General features: G+C 33.7%; 5 protein-coding genes across 10 annotated transcripts in view; 3 read left to right on the top strand and 2 right to left on the bottom strand.

Moving 5' to 3' along the window:
- LOC116346814 (ABC transporter G family member 20) overlaps nucleotides 1-5,934 on the top strand; it is a 46,178-nt gene extending 40,244 nt beyond the window's left edge. For 5 of the 6 annotated variants that reach the window (XM_031777037.1, XM_031777041.1, XM_031777039.1 and 2 more), the window contains 12 exons: nucleotides 377-495; nucleotides 617-1,014; nucleotides 1,084-1,374; nucleotides 2,251-2,316; nucleotides 2,576-2,632; nucleotides 2,731-2,814; nucleotides 2,884-3,072; nucleotides 3,148-3,343; nucleotides 3,412-3,661; nucleotides 3,726-3,786; nucleotides 3,852-4,183; nucleotides 4,253-5,934. In XM_031777037.1, the coding sequence (XP_031632897.1) occupies nucleotides 377-495; nucleotides 617-1,014; nucleotides 1,084-1,374; nucleotides 2,251-2,316; nucleotides 2,576-2,632; nucleotides 2,731-2,814; nucleotides 2,884-3,072; nucleotides 3,148-3,343; nucleotides 3,412-3,661; nucleotides 3,726-3,786; nucleotides 3,852-4,183; nucleotides 4,253-4,427 (2,218 nt within the window). In that variant the 3' untranslated portion in view covers nucleotides 4,428-5,934. The remainder of the gene's footprint in view (nucleotides 1-376; nucleotides 496-616; nucleotides 1,015-1,083; nucleotides 1,375-2,250; nucleotides 2,317-2,575; nucleotides 2,633-2,730; nucleotides 2,815-2,883; nucleotides 3,073-3,147; nucleotides 3,344-3,411; nucleotides 3,662-3,725; nucleotides 3,787-3,851; nucleotides 4,184-4,252) is intronic. The other variant, XM_031777042.1, reaches the window with a different exon arrangement.
- An 807-nt stretch (nucleotides 5,935-6,741) lies between these two features.
- LOC116346829 (huntingtin) lies at nucleotides 6,742-18,836 on the top strand. Its single transcript, XM_031777067.1, has 27 exons — nucleotides 6,742-6,975; nucleotides 7,199-7,351; nucleotides 7,420-7,741; nucleotides 7,798-7,930; nucleotides 8,007-8,720; nucleotides 8,791-9,959; nucleotides 10,032-10,361; nucleotides 10,424-10,759; nucleotides 10,828-11,277; nucleotides 11,347-11,832; nucleotides 11,891-12,048; nucleotides 12,120-12,414; nucleotides 12,498-12,731; nucleotides 12,811-13,389; nucleotides 13,510-13,668; nucleotides 13,741-13,976; nucleotides 14,041-14,158; nucleotides 14,229-15,307; nucleotides 15,369-15,466; nucleotides 15,532-15,685; nucleotides 15,749-16,040; nucleotides 16,112-16,249; nucleotides 16,358-16,623; nucleotides 16,692-16,884; nucleotides 16,947-17,091; nucleotides 17,169-17,437; nucleotides 17,507-18,836. The coding sequence occupies exons 1-27, from the start codon at nucleotides 6,908-6,910 to the stop codon at nucleotides 17,942-17,944; spliced, it is 9,012 nt and encodes a 3,003-aa protein (XP_031632927.1). The 5' UTR covers nucleotides 6,742-6,907; the 3' UTR covers nucleotides 17,945-18,836.
- Nucleotides 18,837-18,999: 163 nt separating this feature from the next.
- On the bottom strand, nucleotides 19,000-21,050 carry LOC116346830 (spermine synthase-like). Its single transcript, XM_031777068.1, has 5 exons — nucleotides 20,227-21,050; nucleotides 19,979-20,084; nucleotides 19,768-19,890; nucleotides 19,466-19,710; nucleotides 19,000-19,395 (listed from the first exon to the last, which is right to left on the bottom strand). The coding sequence occupies exons 1-5, from the start codon at nucleotides 20,506-20,508 to the stop codon at nucleotides 19,051-19,053; spliced, it is 1,101 nt and encodes a 366-aa protein (XP_031632928.1). The 5' UTR covers nucleotides 20,509-21,050; the 3' UTR covers nucleotides 19,000-19,050.
- A 275-nt stretch (nucleotides 21,051-21,325) lies between these two features.
- LOC116346944 (B9 domain-containing protein 1) lies at nucleotides 21,326-22,578 on the bottom strand. The gene is made up of 2 exons (XM_031777266.1): nucleotides 21,922-22,578; nucleotides 21,326-21,841 (listed from the first exon to the last, which is right to left on the bottom strand). Exons 1-2 carry the CDS (start codon nucleotides 22,163-22,165, stop codon nucleotides 21,525-21,527), a joined length of 561 nt encoding a protein of 186 aa, XP_031633126.1. The 5' UTR covers nucleotides 22,166-22,578; the 3' UTR covers nucleotides 21,326-21,524.
- Nucleotides 22,364-23,507, top strand: LOC116346945 (UPF0547 protein C16orf87-like). Its single transcript, XM_031777268.1, has 3 exons — nucleotides 22,364-22,747; nucleotides 22,877-23,010; nucleotides 23,082-23,507. Exons 1-3 carry the CDS (start codon nucleotides 22,511-22,513, stop codon nucleotides 23,164-23,166), a joined length of 456 nt encoding a protein of 151 aa, XP_031633128.1. The 5' UTR covers nucleotides 22,364-22,510; the 3' UTR covers nucleotides 23,167-23,507.
- The last annotated feature ends 1,302 nt before the right edge of the window (nucleotides 23,508-24,809 follow it).

Genomic DNA, 24,809 nt, shown 5'->3' with positions numbered 1-24,809 from the left:
AAAAATGAAGAAAAAAAAAATGTTTATTTCATTCTTGTTACCATGTTACGGTAACTGTCAATTGTTTTGTGTTTTTTGGTCGGTCAAGATATGCGTTGTATTTACAAAATAGTTTCTGTATTGAAAATGATAAATTGCTACTTTACACATAGTAAGTATGCGGCAACATGTGTCCGTGTCGATCAATTTTCATTTTAAAACTTAATTAAATGATATCACGCATTAGTGCGCAACAATTTGCTGGCTGCGTTACACGTTTTGTGATATTTGATAATTTTGCGTATGTTAATTATCGATTGAAGGCGATTTTATACATTTCTGAAGATATTTATCGTGAATACATATTTTTTTTCTTTTGTTTCTGTTTCAAATGAAGATATGGTCTTTTGGGTGCCTCAGGTTGTGGGAAAACAACATTATTATCATGCATTGTGGGACGACGCAAATTAAACTCTGGCGAAATTTATGTATTGGGTGGCAAACCAGGCACGAAAGGTAAGCCAAAACACGCAAATAAATGAAAAACCTAAAAATAAAATGCATGTACTAAATTTCCGCTTCGGGTTTTTCTCTCTCTCTCTCTCTCTCTCTCTCTCTCTCTCTCGCATGCACACAGGTTCTGGTGTTCCCGGCAAACGTGTTGGATACATGCCACAAGAAATTGCATTGTATGGTGAATTCACGATCAAAGAGACAATGATGTATTTCGGTTGGATTTTTGGAATGAAAACCGAAGAGATTTGCGAACGTTTGCGATTCTTGTTGGAATTCTTAGATTTGCCGTCACAAAATCGTTTGGTCAAAAATTTGAGCGGTGGCCAACAGAGACGTGTTTCATTTGCCGTTGCGCTTATGCACGATCCAGAACTATTGATTTTAGATGAACCGACCGTCGGTGTCGATCCATTGTTACGACAAAGTATTTGGAATCATCTTGTACATATAACCAAAGCTGGCCAAAAAACGGTCATTATCACAACACATTACATTGAAGAAGCAAGACAAGCACACACGGTATGTGAACAAGCAATTCAATTTTTTTTTCAATAGATAATTATTCGTTTGTATCCATGTACGGTATAGATCGGTTTAATGCGTTCAGGACGTTTGCTCGCCGAAGAATCACCCACTGCATTGTTAACCACCTACCGTTGCAAAAATTTGGAAGATGTTTTTCTACAATTGTCACGGAAACAAGGAACCACCAATGCCGTTAACGAATTGAACATTAGCAATTTATCACTATCCGCACTTGCATTTGGCAATAAAAAAGATGCACCCGTTTATATCAGTCAAGATAGTGGTGTCGTAGGTTTGAATTTCCATCAAAGCAAAGAAGTACTTATCAATGATCACAATGGTTCTGCAATGGGGGTAAGTGTCATTTTGGATTTTATTTCTTTATCACATGTGTGTGTTGTATGTTTTATCATCTCTTTTTGTTCATGTTATCACATTTGTACAATGCATTGGAAATAAGTTCATTGGTTGCAAGCTACTTTGTTTTTCTCTCACTCTCTCTGTGCCCGCCATATGAAAAGATTGAAAGAAGAAAAGAATCCAAATACGAAATTATTACCAAGGCATTGCAATTAAAAATATGCATGAAATTGACTGTCACCCGAAGTTTACATATAAATATTTTTCATTTGCGCATTGCTCGTTGCTCAGATGACAAAATGTAACATCAATTTCTCTTTTAAAACACCTTAAAGCAAACATTTTTTAACTTGTTATAATAACTTAACACTCGCTCTCTTTTCTTCACCATACTATTATCTATTGTCACACAATGAAAAATGCATTCAATTGACGATATGAATAATAGTTAGTAAATATATATATTCTGTTATTGTTTTTGAATTATAATTGTTTGTTGTTGTTGTTATTGTGATTGTTATAATTATTGTTATTGTGTCTCTCCATTCGCTCTTAGACTTTCATACTATTTCCGCATGCATAATGTGTTTAATAATGCTCTCTAATACTAATATCGTGCTAAATATTCATAAAAAAAAACAAAAAAATTATCTGTGATTATATGTATTGTGCCACCTCTCAGTGTGTTTAACGTAAACGCCATTTGATCACATTCCTCTTGTCTAACTTCTTTGTATATTTACTGTCAAGAAAAATCAAAATACCCATACACGAAACGATTTGTCGCACATAAAACGTTAGAATACGTTTTATTAATTTTATCTTATTTCAATATGATAATGATGCATTTATTAATGATCATAATGACAGGGTTCTGATCTAGCTTTGGCACAAGTGTCACCAAGCAAAACTTCACACAGTGCGCCTCCAAGTCAGGTATAAAATAAAACATTGAAAATCGGAAATTTTGAAAAAATTTTCCCATTTTTATCGATTTGCGCTTCAAATGGTCGCCAGTTGGTTCGAATTGGCATGCAAAATGAATATGTGACTTGAAAGACTTTTATTAAAGTGCACCATGTCCATATAGGAAATATGGTGCGCATCAATAAACCTACATGTTTGTCTAGTCGCACATTCATTTTTGGGCATTCATTAATAAAACTCTTCTTTTTTTCGCGCATCGATTCGTTAGGAACGAAATAACAACAACATTCAAATTATAGCACATAGTAACAATAGTAATAATCAGGTAAAGAGCTAAGTTGAAAGAGAAAATTGAACGAAATACGTGCATAATAGATTAATGTCAAATTCCAAAGGGGCTAACGATTTTTAACAAATTTTCAGCTGAACGGTGGAGCACCTGTTTATCGAAATGGCGGCATCGATTATGATGATCTGTCAACAGCTGATATGTCTGAATGTTGCAATGTAAGATTTTTTTTTTTTCTTCTTTTATTTCATTAAATTTTTTATCTAAATCGAAATCTTCTCTAACAGTTGACATCCAGAGGAAAAATTCGTGCCTTATTACAAAAGAATTTTTTGCGAATGTGGCGAAATGTTGGTGTGATGCTATTCATTTTTGCGTTACCAGTCATGCAAGTTATTCTCTTCTGTTTGGCCATTGGCCGTGATCCAACTGGATTAAGATTAGCCATAGCAAACATGGAAATGAACGATACAATCGTAAGCAAAAATGAAAAGTGACTTTTTGTTGGACAATTAAAAATAAAATTGTTTTATCTCTCTGTAATGATACAGCACTGCCCAACCCAAAAGGGATGTAATTTCGAGAATTTATCATGTCGTTACCTGAGTCATTTAAATTCAACAATAATCAAAGAATATTATCCGGATCCGAAATCAGCTGTCGAAGCGGTACGAGTTGGTCATGCATGGGGTGCTATTTATTTCACGGAAAATTTCACCGATGCATTGGTCGCTCGAATGGCTCTTGGTAAGTCACTACTCTCTTCCGAGGAAATTGCGAATTCTTTGACTGGATGATTTATTTTGTGTATATAGGACGAGATGCAGACGACGAAACATTGGATCAATCGGAAATTCGTGTATGGTTGGATATGTCAAATCAGCAAATTGGAATTTTATTAAATCGTGATCTGCAATTGACGTACAAAGACTTTGCACAAGGATTGCTCCGTGATTGTGACCATAATCCGAAATTGGGTGACATTCCAATTCAATTCAAGGAGCCAATTTACGGAACAAGCACACCATCATTTACCGATTTTGTTGCGCCCGGTGTAATTCTAACGTAAGTTAAGATCGAATCATACCATGGCACAATTTTTACATCGTTACATTTATCATTTGAATAGGATCGTTTTCTTCTTGGCTGTTGCTCTCACATCGTCGGCATTGATCATCGAACGAACAGAGGTATAAAATTAAATTTTATTAAAAAAATTTCGGCGAATGAATAATAATTGTTGCCTTTTGTGCAGGGTCTTCTCGATCGATCATGGGTGGCTGGTGTAACACCATTTGAAATTCTCTTTTCGCATGTGGTCACACAATTTGTGGTGATGTGCGGTCAGACGGCGCTAGTTCTAATTTTCATGATTCTTGTATTTGAAATCACATGCAATGGCGATATATTTGGCGTTATCATACTGACATTGTTACAAGGCATGTGCGGTATGTGCTTCGGCTTTGTTATATCAGCCATTTGTGAACTGGAACGAAATGCCATACAACTTGCCCTCGGCTCATTTTATCCAACACTTCTGTTATCCGGTGTTATTTGGCCCATCGAAGGAATGCCATTTATTCTAAAGTGAGTTTTCTATATTTGAGTTAGTTTGATCGAAATGATATATAAATTAATTCTTCATTTTCATTGCAGATATATTTCCTATTGTTTGCCATTAACTCAAGCAACGACAGCATTACGATGCATGCTGACACGCGGTTGGAGCATTATGGAGCAGGAAGTTTATTTAGGTTTTATATCAACATTAACGTGGATCGCTATATTCTTGGCAGTTACAATGATCGTGTTGAGGCTGAAACGTGGTTAAACATAAAAAAACACACGATATACACACACAACATCTGATTTAATTAATTATATTAATAATTTACAGTTTTTATTTAGACTTCATCTTTTTCTTTGATTTGATATACAAACACATCTACATACACAGCCTTGATTGTTTCTTCATTTAATTTCAACATTGAAATTCTTGTTGTTGTTTATTTTTTTCGTATCTGTTTTGCCAACAGACAAAAAAAGAAATTTGAGAGAAAAATTTTAAATTTTCGTCATTGTCTTATTATGTAATTTGTTTCTAATTTTTTGTTTCTCTCTTTAAATCATATTTTTTTTGCTTTGGATAAATTGAAACAAAGGCTTTAAATAATTTAAATAAAAAAAAGGTAAAACATATGGAAATGGTACATATAGGTATATTTTTTAAGTTATTGCTGTTAGGAAAAAAATATTTAAAATTGACAAACAATTTATTTTACCGAACAAAAAACAAAACGGAATGTAATTCAATAAAAAAAAGAAATTTTTCTTGTTTGTTTCTTAAGTGAGATCTACCAAATAATAACACGTGTAAATATAAATGGAAACTCCGAAAAATATGTGACAATTCGCAATTCTGGGTCGAGGTTTTAACTTATACATACTCATATGACAAGAATTGAAGAAAAAAACACATAAAAATTGCATTCAAACGAGAGCGGGAGATATGGAGAGCGTATGCCAATAGCTGAATCTTGTATTGCATAAAATTATAATCAGCAAATTCAACAAATAAAAATTAGAGGAAAAAAAACAATCATCGCTTCACATATTATCATATTAATAACAAAATAATGTTCGATAAAAGAGTTTTTTTTCTTCTTATAAACAGATCGAAGGTTACCATTTAAATCTAGAGAATTGAATTTTATTTTCCATTTTTCTTTTTCTTTCTTTTTTTTTGCTACCATTTAAACCTATTTATGAGTGCCGATGGTGATTACCGTAATACAATGGTGTTCGGTATATCGACATGATTCTTTATCAATTATATACTAAATTGATAAATTAAACTATTTCGTTTAGGAAATGTGACCTTTTTTCTCTATTTTTTCAAATTTTTATCCATTTTCATCAAAAAAGGTTTAAAATACGAAACGAAGGAACATAAATTGAACGACATATTAAAAAAAAATTAATAATAGAAAAAAATACATTTTTTTAGAGACAAACAATGTGGAACATTTGCAAAAGATCTTAGATTTAATAAGATTTGGATTATTAAGATTAGTCAATTATTGGGTACATATAATTTTTTTTGCATAGTTTATGTTTTTTGCGAGTGTATCATGCGTTTTGGCTAAGACGACAAGGGCGGAAAGAAAGGGAGGAAGAGGGTTGAGTGGAATGGAGAAAAAGAACCATTATCAATTGTATGAGAAAAATGTAGAGTATTTTAGAATGTTCCAAACGTATTAATATATTACAAATAAAAACGTAAAAAAAATAAATTCAAGCACAACATTCACCGGTAGTGTGATTGGTGTTTTCATAAATGGTGTTTTTTGATTTTGCATTGAAAATCCAGCAATTGGTGCATCGCATTCGATTTTTTTTTGGCAAAGACACATTTTCCTTATTATTAAGCATCTTTCTGTTGTTTTTCAAATGATGCAAAAAAGTATGGCCGGTGCATTGGAATCTAAAACAAAATTTAGTAGAATGTTGTGTACTGATGATTTTTAGTTAGATTTTCAATTGTGCGTGTAGTTTTTGAGATAGAGAGAATGAGAGAATGAAATCGAACAAAATTTGACTTTATATAATATGTTCATGAATTTTTACGGTTATTGTTTTCATTGAACATTTAAATTGACTTGGGAATTTGACTCACACACATAAAGAGTTTTGCAAAATGTATTTATCGATTTATCAATCGATATGAATTTTATTTTTTTCGAAACAATTAAATAAAAAAAATCAAGGTGGAACTGTTCTCTAGGCTAAAATAACGTGTAAATATAAAATTATATTCAATAAAATTGGTATTGATAAAAAAACAACAAGTATTCTTATTATTGATTTCTCCACGAATTGATTTTTCTTTTATTTAATGCGTGGAATATTTTATTTTCGGCATAAAAAACTGACGGTTAGTAACCGTTTGACAATCATCATCATTCAAATCATATAACTTTAATGTGCGGCGCAATTTCAAATTGAACCATATACCACATACATATACGTCATTTACGTGGCACCTATGTGTGAGTGTTGTGACGAAACGTCAACACTTCTCCGTCTGTTTCACTGGCTGTACGAGTGTGTGTATGCGTGTTTTGACGTTTCGGGCAAGACAATCAGCCAATGACAATAAAAACAATTCCACAGTTTTCTGTTTGCAATGAAGAAATCTACATAATTAGAAAGAAAAACACATCAAATGAACGACGAATATAAAATATTTAATCAATTAGTAGCAAAAAAATTTGATTGAGAGCATAGTGTAGTTGTGGCGTGGAACAAGTTATGGAACGTTTAATGGCAGTGACAACATTTCAGAAAGCGATTGATTCGCTTAAAACAACGGAATGCAGGTACAATAGAATTGCACATATGAATCATTCATTGTATTCAAAACACTTGCGAATTCACTTTTTAGAAAAGGAATAAAAAAATCAACATAAATTGTTGCCATTTCAATGATTTACTGATTATTTCAAATTAGTCAGCGTTTGGTTAGACCCAGAAATGATTTATTATAATGATTTAAAGAATTTTTTTTATTCTGTTCTTTTCATGACACATACACACGCACAGTCAAAAAGAGAAATTGATATTATTCACGCAAATTTCCGACTCTATACAATCGCCAGCATTACGCGGAAATGTAAATTATCTCGTTTATGTCAGCAATGCCGTATCAATTTTGTTAATGTTTTGCGAGGATGTCGACTCAGTTGTTCGCATGAGGTAGATTACTATTGAGATAATAATCATTTGCATTCGACATGTAAACGAATGTATATTTTTCATTGCAGTGCCGAAGAAAATTTAAATCGTGTGATTCGATTTTCAACACCAACAAATGTCGTTCGCATTCAATATGATCTGTTTCAAGAGATAAAACGTAATGGTAATGATCGTTCTCTACGCATCGCATTAAATCATTTTGGACATTACGCCCACATGATAAAACAACGCAAGGTTAAACCGTATGCACTGAATCTATTGCCATGCATTTTATCTATTTCACAACGAAAGGAACAACAGCTGATTGAAACACTTTCACAGTTTTTCGATAAATTTTGCACATTTTTTCAAATCAGTCTCACCGAAAATGAAGTTTCCAATTTGATTGAGGTGAGTGTTGTTGATGTTTTATCTGAACTCACACATCTAATAAGAAATGCGTTCAGTTTTTCTTGAAAGATGCCATCAGTTCAGAGTGTCCAGTGAAACGACGGTGTTCAGCGTCAAATGTTATGACATTAATTGAACATGCACGACGACCGGATGTTATGGCTAAACATGCACTTACATTATGTCTCGGTAAATGAGTTTGATTCGATAATGCTGCTGTTATTACTCATCTCTCTCTCTCTTTCTCTCTTTTTGTCTCACACAGAAAACCTGGTGAAAGATTTTACATTGAATACAATTGTCGGTGCGCTTGGTTTACTTCGGATTTTGCTACCGAAATTACTGACAACCATTTCACTGGAGCTATATGTCATTCAAAAAATCATCGAAATTTATGAACTATGTTTGCATCTATTGAGTGACAGCAATCACACCATTATAAATGCATCATTAGAATGTCTTAGTGTTATTTTAAATCATTCCAAACCGCAGCTATCAAACCTATTGATAAATGATAAATTAATTCATATGGAAGTATTATGTAAAAAGCGTTCGTTGAAAAATCAAATTTTTCACCGTAAATTATCGACACCATCAATTGACACATCGTCAAAAAATCAACTAATATCGTCGCCAAGCGACGTGGCGAAAATGAAAAAATTAAGCAGTCATGTGCATTCGAGTACGATGACAAAAGAGCTGGACAACAGTGAGTCGGATATATCAAATGTGTTAGATTATGTAACAGCTCATAATGCGTCTGTCGACGATAAGGGACTACTCACTGGCAGTGACATTGAATTGGATTCATTGCGATTGAATGATTTTGAATTGTGCCAAAGCAATGAATCATTGGTTCAATTATCCGGACGAAATTCACCGGCTATCAAAAAAACACCCACATCAAATCCATTGAAGAGTCAAAAGTCCACCGATTCGATCGGATCATTTTTGAATACATTGATTCATCCGAATACGGGTAAGTTTGTATCGCTTTCATCTCGTTGAATTGAACTGAAAATTAACGAAATTATTCTTTATCATTTCAGAAAGTGTTACGAAATTTTTTCGCGTTGGTTCATTGGGTCAACAATCCGATACACAATCAAGTACGATTGAAAATTTGGCAGACGATCTAAATCAGACGGACGTAAATATTTCGGAAACATCCGATGGCAGTATGTTATCGATAAATTCATCTGCATTTGATATGCTTAATAGAACCGATGATTCAATTCCGGAAATTGAAATCTTAAACGAACAAGAGATTGCAACGATTCGATTGGAAGCAGATGAAATGAATCGAGAAAAATCCGATGATATGGATCAAACAATTGATGCTGCGTCAACCGTTCATTTTGAAACCATTGATCGTGAATTGCTCATCGGTAGTATTTCAAATCAACCGTTAATTTACTATACCGTACGATTGATTGCGTCGAAATTTTTATTGGTCGGTGTACCATACAAATTGATCGACGATTGTGATGTACGTGTCTCAATAAAGAATCTCTCATTGGCTGTAATTGGACATTGCGTCGCGTTATGTCCACGAACACTGTTACTTTCACTTCAATACAACGGGCCCGAAAATTTAGAATTTGAGCATGAGTCGGATAGTGAAGAATCGATATGTTCGAAATCCGAAAAAAATTCACCATTAAAAACGAAACCAAATAACGATCAGGCCGATCAATTAAATATAAAGGACGATCATTTTGGTGAAAATAGCAAAGTACCAAATACATACTTTGACTTTTTCTTTCCGCTTAGCAAGAGTGCCGATAATGTCCTATTGTCACGACTTAATTCGGATAATATTGGCGCCGACAATAATCGACGAACGCAAAAAAAACTAATCGGTGATTTATCGGATTTGCTATCGAAATCAGACATTTTGGACTCAAAACCGTCGTACAAAAATCTTGATATTACGACCGAAACCAGCCAAAATACAAACGAAAAATCAACAATCAACAGTCAAGCACTCATTCAATCAATAACCGACGATGGATCATTACAATTTGTTGAAGATATTTTACTATTTTGGAATCACAGTGATCCGATTTTACGAGCAAATGTTCAATTGGTAGCCGGAAATTTTCTATTCAGTGTACTAAACGAATGTGAATCGATTGCAAATTTTTTTGAACATCTTGAAATCGCGTCCACATATCGATTTCTCAATTTTAATGTACTGTTTAATATTTTGATAAAAGTAAGTATGGATCAAATGCAAAACCTTTTTATTTGGCTGAGGAATTTTACCAATAATTAATATTATTCACAGGGTCTGTCTGATGAAATCCATACCGTTGTCAAACAATCGCTGGTTTCGTTGGAGAAATTTTTTTCCATTTTATTGGATCATCGATCGTCTTGGTTTTATCGAGGTGACGCTTGTATGCAACCAATTGTTACCTGTACCGAAGATTTTCCAATCGAATATTGTCATATTTCCACATCGATATCATTGTTGGAAGAAATACTCGATAAACTGCCGCTTGTCTTCGAAAACAAATATTGGGTCATTCAGAACAAGTATTGTCGATTTATTGCAACCATCAACTATGATGCGATTGAAGAGATTTTCGGTTTGGATAAAGGTCGAGAGTACAAGGTAGGAACATATGAAGTAATATTCGCTCCCTTTCAAAATACTAAAATCGTTTCGGTTCACAGAATCTCTTTGTGTCACACATGTATGCGATGTTGAAAGACACCGATGCCCGAATTCGAAATGAGGCGGCCACCGCAATTTTTGAGTTCAATCTATCACAAGCAATGCGAAAAACAAATGTCGCCCATAAGCATGCGAGTGATACATTGACCATTGAATTTGTAACTGAAACACTATCAAATGAGGTGCCATTTTCAATGGTCAATTCAACGGGAACATTAACTGGATATCAGTCAGGATTAGGCGATGTTGGCCATCGACAGTTGAAACGAGTTTTGGGAAAACATTTGCACGATTTGACCAATAAGCTATTTGATTTAAAATCGACCGAACAATTGGTAAGATTTAAGATTGATTGCTGCAATATTACAAACGATTGACCAATTTTTTTTGTTGAACATTTCAGTTAGGTGCCACAAAGTGTTTGCTTAACACAATCAATTCATTCAGTCCAATTCAATTCGTAGAAATTTGGTCGGAATATAATGTGTTAGACATATGTGTTGAGCTTTTGATTTCAAATTACCCAACCGGAATTGATTTGTCGAGTCAATGCGACTTGCTCACCATATCAAGCAATTTACTGGCCGCAATGAATCTAAGAAAACTACCCGATGCCAATGGTCAGAGAAAAGCGATCACATCATCTCTGCTGGGACATGTCATGAAGCTGTTGAGCATTTATCATAATGTATTGATTAACAAGCGTCCGGTTTTCATTCCAAAAGGCCAAAAAGCCGATCTTTTTGTGAATAGCAAAGAAGTTCAATTGCTTAATAGCTATGGATATTTTGGAAATGATTATTTTTACTTGAAAATTTACAAAATACTTCGAATTATTTACGAAAATTACAAGGTAACTTTCAATTCAAATGTTTTCTCCTTTGAGTTTAAATAACGTTTCTATTTCATTCGCCGCAATCAGATCACAATAAACGAGGAAATCGATTTGAAACTATTCTCCTTGCTACGAGTGTGCCTTCGTACAATGGCATTATTAATTGAAATAATGGAACCATTCACCGACACCGAATCGACATCATTTTTCGATGAGATTTTAATTTATATCAAAACAACACTCATTTACGAGCCAAAAATGTCGGTGGTATGCATCAAGCATCTCATTCGGAATATGTTTTTGATGACCTATCCAAATTGGAAAATCGATGAAAATCTCTTCGATTATGAGCGCATACAAACGATGGCACCGCATAAAATGTTCGATTATTTGGATGAAATTCGATGCCAAACACCAGTGCCACAGAAAACCAGTGTTAATACAACACCCAGTCATGCTGGATCAAAATTAATCAATTTTTTGGCATCCACGTCAACACCCGAAAAACAAAAAACCAATTCAGATCATCGAAATATCAAAATATTTGAACCAATTGTGATACAATGCTTAAAGGTATAATTATTATCACACATTTTGATCAATCTTATTGATTTTGAATTTAATTTTGCAGCTATTTACTAAATCCGATTCGGAAATGCAATCATATGTTTTAGAGATGTTGTGCCAAGTGTTACAGTTAAAAGTAAACTATTGTCTACTTGATGCCAACAATATTTTCATGGAATTTCTTCTCAAGTTAATTGAATCGATTGAAACGGGAATCATTAGGTAGTTAGATGGAATGCAAAAAACAATTGATCGAAATTTGAAATGTTTTTGTTATCTTTTTCTATTTACAGAAATAGCCACATTTTAACACCAAAAATTATCAAGATTCTCTTTTATTTGGCAAAACAAAAAGAAAAACCACAAATGACAATACCGAAGATTATCAATATCACCGATAATTTGCTGGCAAATAGCATCACAAAAAATGGTTCGGTTGAAGCTCTATATCAATTATCGTATGAAATTTATTTTCCACGGCGCATCGATAACGAACCTGTTGAGGATAGTCAACAGAATACAAAGGAAAAGAATACGCAAAAAGAGGTCGTATTTAGTATGCTGTTGAAATTCATCGATTCCATCAAGGTTAACTACTTCGATTAAAAAAAAAAAAAATCTTCATCTCTCTTTTTTGAAAAGAAATTCATTCATATCTTTTGATGTTGCAGGTGAAAAAAATGATTTGCATGATTTTGATGAAGGAAACGAGCGGTTCAAAGGAAATCCATGCAGAGCTGGCTGAATGTTTATTACACACATTAAGTGATCAAAAGGTTCTTGTAACAACACTGGATGACTATCATTTACTGCGAAAAATGTGCACCCACATTCGACCGTATTTGATCCAAGAAAAGGCAAATTGCTTGAGACTTGTGTCACGGCTTCAAAGACGAAGTGATTCGGTAAGTGAAAAATCTTTTTAAAATTATGCAAAAACCGTATTCGAATTAATGTTTCTCAATAATTTTGATATTTATACAGATATTGGATGACGTGGCAGTAAAATCGATAGTTTTGGAGTGTATTTCGGAGGTGACCGATGAAAGTACCGTTCTCGCCTGTGTGGCCAATAAATTGGATGCAACTGCTGTGAATATTTTGGCCGAAAGTATTCGAAATGACTTGATATCCAGTATCAGTTACACCGGTTTCGAATATAATTTACTGTTTGAAGGCAATCTATGTAAAATCATAGAATTCTTACAAATACTGGAATGCTATTTGAATGCGATCACAATTATTTTACGTAACTACAATGAAACGGCGCAGAGTTTTAAAAGTTACTTCGGTGTTGATTCGAAATTTTTGGAAATTGTATTGAATTTTATGAAGAATCTACCATCAATAGCCAATTCATCGAATATTTCACAGCGAACCAATTGGTGTACAATCAAAATGAATTTTGCCAACAGACTATTTGCCTTTATTTTTGATTTGTATGAAACGTCCGTTTTCGTTGACGCAATAATGAAAAAGGCCCAAGAAAATCACGAAAGAGCAAGAACATTATATGATCAATGTGTTACATCGATCTTAATTCAAACGCTTACTTCGAAAACTGTAAGTATATTTTGTTGGTGGTTTTTCGTCATTTAAAGAAAAACTCTGTCAAAATGAATATTTTGATATTCGGTATAGTCTGAAGATACGCAATCATAATAAAGTATTTATATGTTTCAGCTGGACCATGTCGTTATCGATTTTCTTCTGCAGAATTATTTTATAGAAATTTTGTTTATCAATTCAAAATTCATCGTAAACACAGTCAAAAGCGGCGATTTCATTGATTTGATATTGAGCAAACTCAGCTGTATGCTACAAGAGAATATTCAACAAAAGGTACGCTTGAATGACACCAACTTTCTCTTCATCGAATATCTGTATAATATATTTGTTTGCTGTTTTTTACAGAATATTCTCTTCCTTTTTCTGGATGCAATCGAAGTGTGTGACGAAAAATTCACATTACTGAGCACAAACCATCTCTTAGAGACAACAGTCATTTTCGAAGAGGGTTCACCAGTCGCACGTCGTTCGTTTTCCATTTTGAGAAATAAACTTGTCCATCTCAATGATACTACAAACTCTCAAACCGAACTTATTGCCTCGCTCAACAAATTCAAGGCGATGTACCAACATCATGACATGTAAGTCACACAAATTATAAAATTTCATTGAAAACGATAAAAATGATTTTGAACTTTGTCGTAGGTTTTCTTTGGTTTCAAAACACATCGAGGAGATTCTTGCGGAAAATCTTGAGAAAATGCCAGCATCCGATGAAATGAATGTTAATATTCCGATAAATGAAGACTGGTTTCATAATAAGGTAAAATCATTTCGATTCGCATTTTTCAAGGTCCGCGAAATCCAAATCGAAGTTCATTTTTCTCTTCCAGGCTATCGATATTATGAAATCGGACATAAACAATCGGCGTATATTCCAAATTTTGTCTGAAGTTAAATTAGAACAAAAGCTCATTAAAATATTTGAACAATCTCATGGCGATGTTGACGTACATTTATTGCCGATATTAATTCAGTGTTCATTTGAAACTATGACGTCCAAGTTTAAACATGATTGTTTCCAGCATAATGCTCACATGAACTATTTGAAATTGTCGCCGATTTTGAAACAGTCAATAAACACATTGTGCAATAAAATGGACGTGATTTTCGCAAAACTTGAGCAAAATAGTGAAAATCTTAATGCAACTCAGACTACGGATCATGACACAATCATTCAATTGAAAGAGGTCATGACAGCAGTTTCGGTGTTGTTAGAGTGTTTAGCTGAATTGCAACAACAATGTATGATTTACGCCGAGGTGTCATTTGTAAATAAGTTTCTGGATGAGCATATGTTTCGCATGTTGAGCTTCCAGCGACTTGTTCGATTTTCTTCGATTTGTTTGAATTCAATCGAACATTTACCGGTGAATGAAACTTTTTTGGAAATTGCATGCAATTGTATAAATCATATATTAAGAACGCAGGCCACCTTCAATGAATCGAATAATTTTTTTGCCACCAACGAAAGTCATGATTTTTTCAATCGGCTACTTACCATTCTGTACGAAATTATTCGAAAAAATTTTGCCAGCCAATTATTTTTGGAGAAAAATCAACTGAAAACAATACTTAACGAACGAACACAAACTGATTTCAATAAAACAGACACAGCAGATTTGTCATATGCAAGAGCAATATTTTTGGGTGTTTTTGTCGAAAATTGCTTCGACCCGAAAGAGGAAAAGACACAGCAGAATGCCAATCAATTGAACACATTCAAAGATACCGTATTATCATTAACAGTGGCCACTTTGCGCAGTGAATCATTCTATTTCTATGCTGTGACACCGAGAGAAATTATCAATTCATTTGATTGGCAACAGAGTGCAAACCAAACCACCACATTTCAATCGGTTCCGATTGATTGCTTAAATGAAATTGAAATCGTTGAGAAGTTTCTGAAAAGGTAACATCACCCTTTTCTATACACCATAAAACATATCTAAATGGAGAATTTTCACTTTCAGAATAAACATTTTCGGATTTCCATTACGTCAGCATTTTGAGGAGTTTTTCATGTCGTTGCTTTTACTCATAAATAAAGTCAATGATGAAAATATTGTTGGTAAGTATATTGTGTGCCAATCCGAAAATAATCAGATCGCTAAAATAGTCTTGTATAAATTTCAGATGCTCAAGAGGAATATCAAATTAAAAATGTGTGCCTATCGGCCTTATTGGAGTTGTTAATCTCATGTAAAATGTATCCCAACATTGGAGATAGACTGAATGGCATGTTTCATCATGTACCCAGGCAGCAACGACTCATTGCCGATTCAATAAGGTAAAAAATCATTGATTTCATTTGTAAAACTCAAAATATGAACATATTCGTAATATCAAACAGTTTGCGAAAGTTACACGGGATTCAAAACGAATTGATGCGGCCACCGTCTGTCTTTTATCTACCAAATTTGGAACGATGCGATGTGCCCACCAATAATATCATTGGAACGGAGACATTTCATTCGCAACAATACGATTTGAATGTGATATGGCATATCATTGAGGGACAACCAGCAGCTTCGCGAAGTATTAATATTGAGCTTAAAAATATGAAACATTTCTTGGATGCGTCGGCTATCGATTTCAACAGCAGCATTCAATTAACATTCGATGTTCTTACGCAACTTCTTGAGGTTTGCTTGTTTGATGATCTTTTGTTCGGTTTTTTTTTTATTCATTTTGCTTGAATGAAATTAAAATGCAGGTCAATAGCATCCAGATTTTGCCACATATTGTGAAATTTGCCGAGCTATGTGAAAATCGTGAACAGTTTCATTGGATTAAAAATGTTATGAATAAATTGCACGAATCAATACCGAAAGAAAATGCAATAGCCCATCAGGTAAAAGAAGCGTTTTTTTAGCTGACATTTATCTCTACACAAGAGAGTCAATCAGCATTCGGACTTGAATTAATACAATGTTCAAACAAATATTATTAATGTATATAGCATATCGCATACTGTTTGTGTAAATCGTACGCCATTCTGATACCATCCGTGCAAGATATAAATCATTTGTGTCATCCCCTCGTTCTTGGAAATTACCTGAAGAGTTCGCATTTATTCGTGCGTACTGCAGCGCTTAGAGGTGTACTATTGATTTTTGAGTCGTGCATTAAAAGCAACACCACGATAGGAAGTTTAAGTGAAGAGATACTATTGCTTCGAACGTTCATTAGTAATTATATAACCCATCATGGGCTCATCGAAGAAAGGTTAATTGAAATTTAATCACATTCTCAATCATATACTCATTTTTTTTTTCGTTAAAAATTGTTATTAGTTCGCTATCGTTCAGCAATGAGCACGCGATACTTGTATGGACGCTAAACTTTTACGTCATAGAAACGACATCGAAGTTTATTCCTGATTGTGATATGATGGCCAATCAAACAGCACTCGGACTTATAATTATGTCAGCGAATAATGTGCTTAAGCGAACAACGTCCTTGACACTGTTTTTATGTATCATTCATGTATGTCCTTACAATATATTTGTCATTGGTTCTGGTTTTGACCATTTGTCTCTTCTACATAGGGTCTGGAACGTGTGATAATTTCCAAAATAGCTACAGATTATTACCACCAAAAAATTGAGCGGCTTGCCCTTGATTTGGTTAAGTTAGAAAATGAACAGTTTTCATTGTCAGCGCTGAAATTATTGATGACATGCATGTACATTGGTATGTGATTGGCCCTTCTGTCACTTCATCTCAACGTGATTTGGTTTAATTCAAATATTTATGGGTATTATTTACAGGTTCCAATGAGCAGCTAGAAAACACTGAACGGTGCAATGGAATTGTGCAAGACGAGCCAGAGGTAATAATGCAAACAACGGAAAAAATTGAAATATTTTATCAGCGCATTAAATTGGCCACATCGCCAGGTGCACATATTTATGGCTATGCGCTATGTCAACTGACTCACGATTTGGTGCCCCCAAAAGAACTTTTAACCAAAGTGATTAAAGAGTTTTTGACAGTTAGTCAACCACACTGCGAGGTTATAGCCACACTCGTATTTCAGGTAAACAATTTATTTTTGATTTTTTTAAATGTTTTTTTTTCGATTATTTTTTATTTTTTATCATTTCAGGTATTCCGTTCGGCTATTGATTCGGCCTATTTACCACTGTTACAAGATTGGTTACTGTGCTCATTGCCAAATTTTTTGTCATTTTCAACGCCAAAAATTATGTGGTACCTGATTGTAATTTTCATATCATCGTCAATTAATTTGAGTCTTATCAAAATATTTCCACAAGTATTGGCCGATTACAATGCGATTTTCAACAATTCTATACGTGATAAAATGAACAAGAGACACGATATATTGACATCAACATCCGCATCGCTTCCAATTAAATATAAAGACGCGACCAGTGAGTGTGTGGCAATACGGCAACGTACACTTTTTATATTGGCCTGTAAAGATTTTTATGAACGTCTCAGCTGTGAACAAAAGCGTACTTTCCGTGATATATTTTCAAATATGCAGGAGCAAGAAATCTATAATATGTTGAAAGCTTTATAAATTTTATATGAATGTACAGAGAGTCTGAATTAAAAATGTCTGTTTGTTGTGCAATTTATACAGTGACATATTTTTTCACTCAAGCAAAACTCACATTTATTCAACAAAATTGTGGTTTTTGTAATGACAAAAAGAATAGAAATAATCGAAATAAAAATTAAATATAGAAAATGATCATAAATGTGGAATAATTCCTAACGAAATATGATCAGTCAGTATCATTCAATTAATATGAAAACTTATATTTTGACATAAAAAAATTGTATTTTGGCAACACAAATGTGGACGTCTACAGTGCAAGTATGGGACACAGGAACAGCGTCATGAAATCACTTTTTAATGAAATCGCAACTGAAATTGAAGTGTTAAATGATAATATTCGTGGTTATACGAATAACGTATTGCAGGTATCTCTACGAATGGCATTCTTCTGGACTACAAAGGAGATTTGGCACCTGAGCTACTGAATGGCGTTCCCGACAAAAATTTGTCAAAGATACTCAGCGCATTTGAGAAAATGAATACTGCAACGGACAATTTTAAGAATAATGTATTGGAATGCAAACGAGAATTGTTTGGGCTAATTTTTATGGGAACATTACAACATATAGCACAACAAATTAATCAGTTAATACCTTATGCGCCAAAGAGTCGAGTAGCTTTTGTAGACAAGAGTACAGAAGTAAATACATACAACGAGTGTGTATATATTATAAATCCAATATTGGAAGGAGTAGTCACTGATGCATCTTTGGCATTTATCAACAATGCATCACAGCCCGACAAAAGGGACATAGTGCAGTTTTTACCTTGACAGGTTCAAGTCGCAGATCATCATTTTAATAGTATAGTCAGGTTTTAATGAGGCTTTGGTACTCTTTTTTCCAATAAACAACTGAAATTAAACCAACTTTTTTTGTGAACAGCATTTTAGAATTAATTTCAGCATCTTACATATAGCATCTTGTATTTACCGACCATTTTTGTGACTAAAAATCAATGACTAATGGCTAAAGGCGGAAGAGAGTAACTTTGTTAAAATAAAAACATATTTCATTATGAAAACAACTATATTTCAAATCCAATCGCGTAAAAATGTCATCAAATCATATATTGTCAAATGCGATTTGATAAAAGACCCAATCTTCCATGAATGACGGTACAAATGCAGTTGATCTGGTAAATTTCACCTTGGGATCCAATTTCTCCAACTGCATTTCAAACATACTCAATGAATGTGGACTATTGATGCCATTTCCGTGGGTCAAATACTTTCCGGTTGGTTTTAGAATTTTGAACGAATGCTCAAGAATTGAATGAAAAAAGTTCCATATTTCATTGGACGGTGCGTCAGATATTGGGATATCGGTTAAGTCGCCAAACACATAATCAAACTTTTTACTCTCTTTGATAAATTTATCCAAATAAATCATGCAATCTTCAACGATAATCTGGAAAATACCACGAAAAGAATGTTGATTTAAAAAAATTCATTACAATTCAAAAACAAAATTTGAATACTTCAAAATGTTCGCCTTTTCGTAATTCCAAAACGTTGCCACAAATTGACTTCATATATTTATTGCACACCTGCATCACCATTTCATCAATTTCAAGCATTATGACATACTTTGGTTTTTCCTTCAACAACTCGTACAAGAGAGCACCGTCGCCACCGCCGAGGATGCAAATTTCTTTGCCCTCGTAATTTTCAATGCCACGCTGCATCAATGTTTCGGTGTAGATCAGATCCGATTCGGCAATATCTGTTCATTTGGGATTTTGTTTTAAATAGTAGAATATTCAAATAAATGAAGCCTTACTTTGAAGCTCGTCAAGAACCAAAATATTTCCCAAACTTTTCGAATGAACAATTTGTATCTTTTGAAATGGTGAGGTACCTTCAAATATGACCTTGTCGATATCGAATTCGAAAATTCGATCATCTTTTTTTAGAGAAATAAAAAGTTCGATAATATAAAAACTTATTCTTTGTTACTTAGTCTTTGTTAATAAAGAAGAAATGAAATTCACCCGACGATAGAAAATATTTTCTAATTTGACTCCTATGTATAGGTGGATAAGCATGGCCAATTGCATTTAGGGTTTTTTCCAAGTGGTTTCGCACTTGCCGCGTTAACTAAAACAAAGTATTCTTATCACTTCAAAAATTATTCTTATTTGATGCTAGCGTTCGCTAGTCAAGTATTTTTTTTCGCGTTTAAAAGTAAACTCGAAACATACAATTGACTGAGTAATAACAAATCTGTATAAACACTTACATCAAACGTCACTAGCGGCTGTTCGATGTCGTTTTTAAAATATTCAATGTTAATGGCAATGATGCCGTGGTTGAAGAAACGAACGTTGAGAAAAATCGTGTCATTTTGTGAGAAAACACACAAATATCCATCGGATGTGTTTGTTTCAAAGATCAATTTTAGCTGTGGAAAAAAGTTGAGGAGACCCTTTTCCAATAATTTCACCGCGTCTTTTCTACGAAATTGATCACTTATTCGATTTGGGTCAATAGATAGTCCAACTAGAATCGTTTGTGCCGACATAATTACTTCCGAAAAGAAAACACTTTTGTATTTTTTATGCGTGTCAGTTAAATGATACGCAAGTGCGTAAGTTAACACGCTTGCTGATTGCTGATCATGATTACGTTTCGAACGGAGATTAACAAGTTTTGCCGGAACGGATATTAACCCATTGCATATAGCAAAATTATTTATGGTACTCTTTTCGTTGATTACAAGAATCAATGGATTCTTGAAATGGATGAGAGTAACATTTTTATATTCAATGACATAGTTCCGGCGATGCTTATAACATCAGGACATAGCTATAAAATAATATCTCTCCCCCAAAATATTTTCGAAAAATAGTCACGAACAAGTTAAATGGGTTAATAGTTTCCAAATCTGCTTTACGCACACAATCACGAGTCTCGAGTAATCACATTAATGTTGTCTAGTCTGTTGTTTAATTTCAATTAGCACGCCGTCAATATCACTAGAGATAATGTTTCGGACATAGAAAGAGACAAAATGTGTGTTATATAATTTTCCTCAGCAATTTTACTATGAGTTTCTTTATTTAGAGATATTGACCCGGTGTTTACTTTACTCATTTTAATTCCTTTTCATCCAAACTGCGAAACAAATGCAAATGTTGCTTTTTTTCGACAGATGGCATTATCATTATTTCAAAAGAATTTTCGAAAACGGAACGAATCTTCAATAATGATATTGTAAGCTGAAAAAAGCGGTTTCAAAATGGTAAAAGAAAATATCTCATTATTTTGTGTTTCATCTTAAAATTTTATTTATGATCTTAAACAACTATGAATACAGCAAAAAAAAAACCAACCGCATAAACACCGCAAAAATCAAAATAAAAAACAAAAATTTTCTAAACGAATATTTGGTACATATTTTGTGAATGACGCAAATGAAAACCAAATATTGTAGTCTCAGCTTTTTACATAGATGTGTTAAATATAGCGAAATATACAGCTAATCAAAAAAAAAATACGCCGATTTTGCATTTCGTGATCTCAATTCATGTTATCGTACTAGTTCCATTCCAAGGACAATGCATCACCGCCTCTTGTAATTGACTGTAATGTTACGACTAATTCACCATAAGATTCCATGTTGAGACCTTTGTTTTTGGTGCCCTCCAGCAATATTTTTGGATCACGTAATTCAGGACTTCGATCCGTAAACCAGCTGGATAATGATGACCATAGATTTGAGCATTGTGCAGTTAAAATTGGAGCTCGTATTGTTGTTCGTTTTCCACCAAGTGGTACATGCATTCGTGCATATCCTTTTGACGATTCCGCTCCCCACCAATTCGTTCCATACAAACTAAATACGATTTGTGGCCCTTTCGAATTGAACAGTTGAATTAGCATCGAAAAAAACATTAATTTTCTTAAATAGAATTCAAACAAAATAAACACTTACATCCAAATGGATTCGTTGATTTGAACATTATTTCCATTGGCATATTAAATACAACTTTATCATTTGATTGTCCAACGCTTGCATTTTGTGTAACGCCCGAACTGAAACCCGAAATGAGTTCCCAGTCTGGGCCAGCCACTACATCATACCGAACAAATAATTTCTGACCATCAAAACCAATGGGATAGTAAGCAAAATCAATGTGTCCCGTTATATTTATAAAAAAATATTCACTTGCTTCCATGCTGTTTTAATTTTTGATAAATTATTTTGTTGACAACATTCACACAACTACAGTATGTTTTGTAATGTTTATTATTCCAAAAAATTGTTATGGTAACCAGAAATGAATTTAAATCAAAATATGTTTGCAGTTGAAACATTGACCGCCCACAGCGCTGTATGCACGAATGACAGTGAAATGTCAAAACAATGATGGAAGACTAATAAACATCACTTACAAAATAAAAGTGCCAATCGGTCTGCAATAAACACATACACAAAATTTTGTTTGTTTTGATTTTTGCGTCGATGCGAAGAGGTGAAAAAAGTGAATTGATTATTGAATAGTCACATTTACCGAAAAGCAATGGTAAAAAGTCGAGCAATTGTAAAAAATTGCCCGAAGTGTGATGCACGAGTTGCGGTCGCAACAAAAGCATGTAAATGCGGCTATGCATTCTTCAAGGCAAGACGCTCGGAGCGAATACGTGAAGCGGTCGAAGAAGTAGATGAACGACGCCGAACATCGAGAGTACGACGAGAAAAACCAAATTACTATGATTCACAACAGTTTGAAAAAAAGAAAAAGAAGAAAGAGACAAAGGTACAACACAATACACAAGTTTGAGATAATAAAAATTTCAAAACAAAAATAAATAATTGAAACTTATTTGGCATTCAAGCAGCTAACTAAAAAAATCGTAAATTAATTTTGTTTGTTTTTGGATACCAGGGAAAACGAAAGGCTTCGAGCCCAGAACGGCAAACCATAAACGATGACCATAGTAAAGATGGCCCGGCAATACGACCAAAACGTAAACGTGTTCGCAAAGAAGAGGAAAGCGAAGGAATTGACCTTTGTGCCAAGTAAATTTCCATCCAAAATCAGTGAAATTTTATAAAATTGCTCACTATTTTTATATTTCCAAATGTAATAGGCTTACACCGGAACGACAACAATTAGCCACACTAATATTATCAGAATTGAATCGGAAAATTGGTAGCGTTGTATGGACACCATAATGGCAGGCTAAGAGGCTGGCACACAACGAGAAATAAAGAAGATATAAAAAATGGTCGAGACACACACACACACAGAGAGAGAGAGACACTGGGGACTTGTTTCGTTTTTTAGAGTTTCACAAAAAGCGATCTTATCAAACTAAACCAGAATATAATATTGTAAAATTAAGTACAAATGAAGAGAAAAAAATATGAAGATAAACACCGATAACCACAAATGATAAAAGCGAATAGAGAAACAAAACAGAACGAAAAAGAAGTCGACGGGAGAACATCATGTATATTTTGATGGTGTTTTTTTTATTTGCTAAAAATAGATATGACTTTATAAGTAAAACGTTCGAATGAGTTTATTATTGCCTTCAAAATTGCCACGAAAATCTATTCGATTTTTGTGTTTTTACATTATTGACAGCCTGTATAAATTGGTATCATGGTGTAGCTTTTTTTATTTTTGTTGTTACATGCAAGCATCACGGTCATTGGTAATAAAAATACAACGACGATCTAAAAATGTATGAACACGAATTCGAATGCATCGATATAGAGGTAATAGTGTCTCGGTACAAAATGAAGTGCACTTGCAAATAACAACAACAACAACCAATGCATACACAATGCAAATACGTGTTTGATTATAAATCAAATCGTCAACGTTGGTATTCGCTCACGTTCAATACATGTGTGTGTGTGTGTACAATTACTTTTAATGGAACGCTTTTTTTCGTCGTTTTAATTTGACATGTATAACAATAACACAAATCAGCTGGCTACTAGTTTACAGTCAATTTGCGCACACATTGATATTAGTTCGCACGAGATGGAAAAATGGTAACAACAACATACAGAAAATTCAAAATGCAATAAGTGGGAAAGAGAATGACACGAAGTGAAAGCGCAAAATCTGCATTGAGAGCCCATTGAAATTGTTAGAAAATATATTATGAGCCCTTTTATTATATAATCAAACGCACACATTTTAACATGCACCACCGTATATTGTTATGATAGACATGCAAAAATGGATTGATTGATCTTCGTTTTTTTTTATTTTCGTATCGATTCTGTGAAAATATTCATTGATATCGAAAATATAATGTTTCTATATTTGTTTCATTTAAATATAAGTTCATACGTACACACAAGCAACAAAAGCATGATGGTTTTCTCTCTCAGTTTTTTTTTTTCAGTCTGTACGTATATGTGAGTATTTATATTTGTGTGTTTTCTCTCTGATTCAATTCGCTCTCTGTGAATTCGCTCTAAAAAAAAATCAGCTCATGCATACATATATGTAACTGAAAGCATTAGAAAATTTCATAACAGTGATGCAATTTCCTTTCAAACTAACTGCAACTGTGTATTACTAACAAATCCAACATTTCGCTTAAAATTGGAAAAGTCAAATCAAAGTAGAAAATTTAATAGAAAGAATATTTCAATAGATATGCTCTCAAAGAGAGCAGAAATTTCGAAGAGAGACACTGAGAGAGTCACAATTTCGTTTGAATGAAGTGAGAGATGACAAACTTATACATCGATGTATTTTATATGTCTTATTTTAGATGTATGACAATGAATTTTTATTTGTGTGGTGTACCATGAGAGAGATAGAGAGAGATAGAGAGAGATAGAGAGAGAGA

This window comes from Contarinia nasturtii, unplaced genomic scaffold (genome assembly GCF_009176525.2).
Source record: "Contarinia nasturtii isolate CC-2019 unplaced genomic scaffold, AAFC_CNas_1.1 Cnas_scaffold_1699, whole genome shotgun sequence".
Taxonomy (NCBI): domain Eukaryota; kingdom Metazoa; phylum Arthropoda; class Insecta; order Diptera; family Cecidomyiidae; genus Contarinia; species Contarinia nasturtii.
The sequence above is the reverse complement of the archived record's forward strand: the minus strand, read 5'-3'. Positions and strand labels throughout refer to the sequence as shown.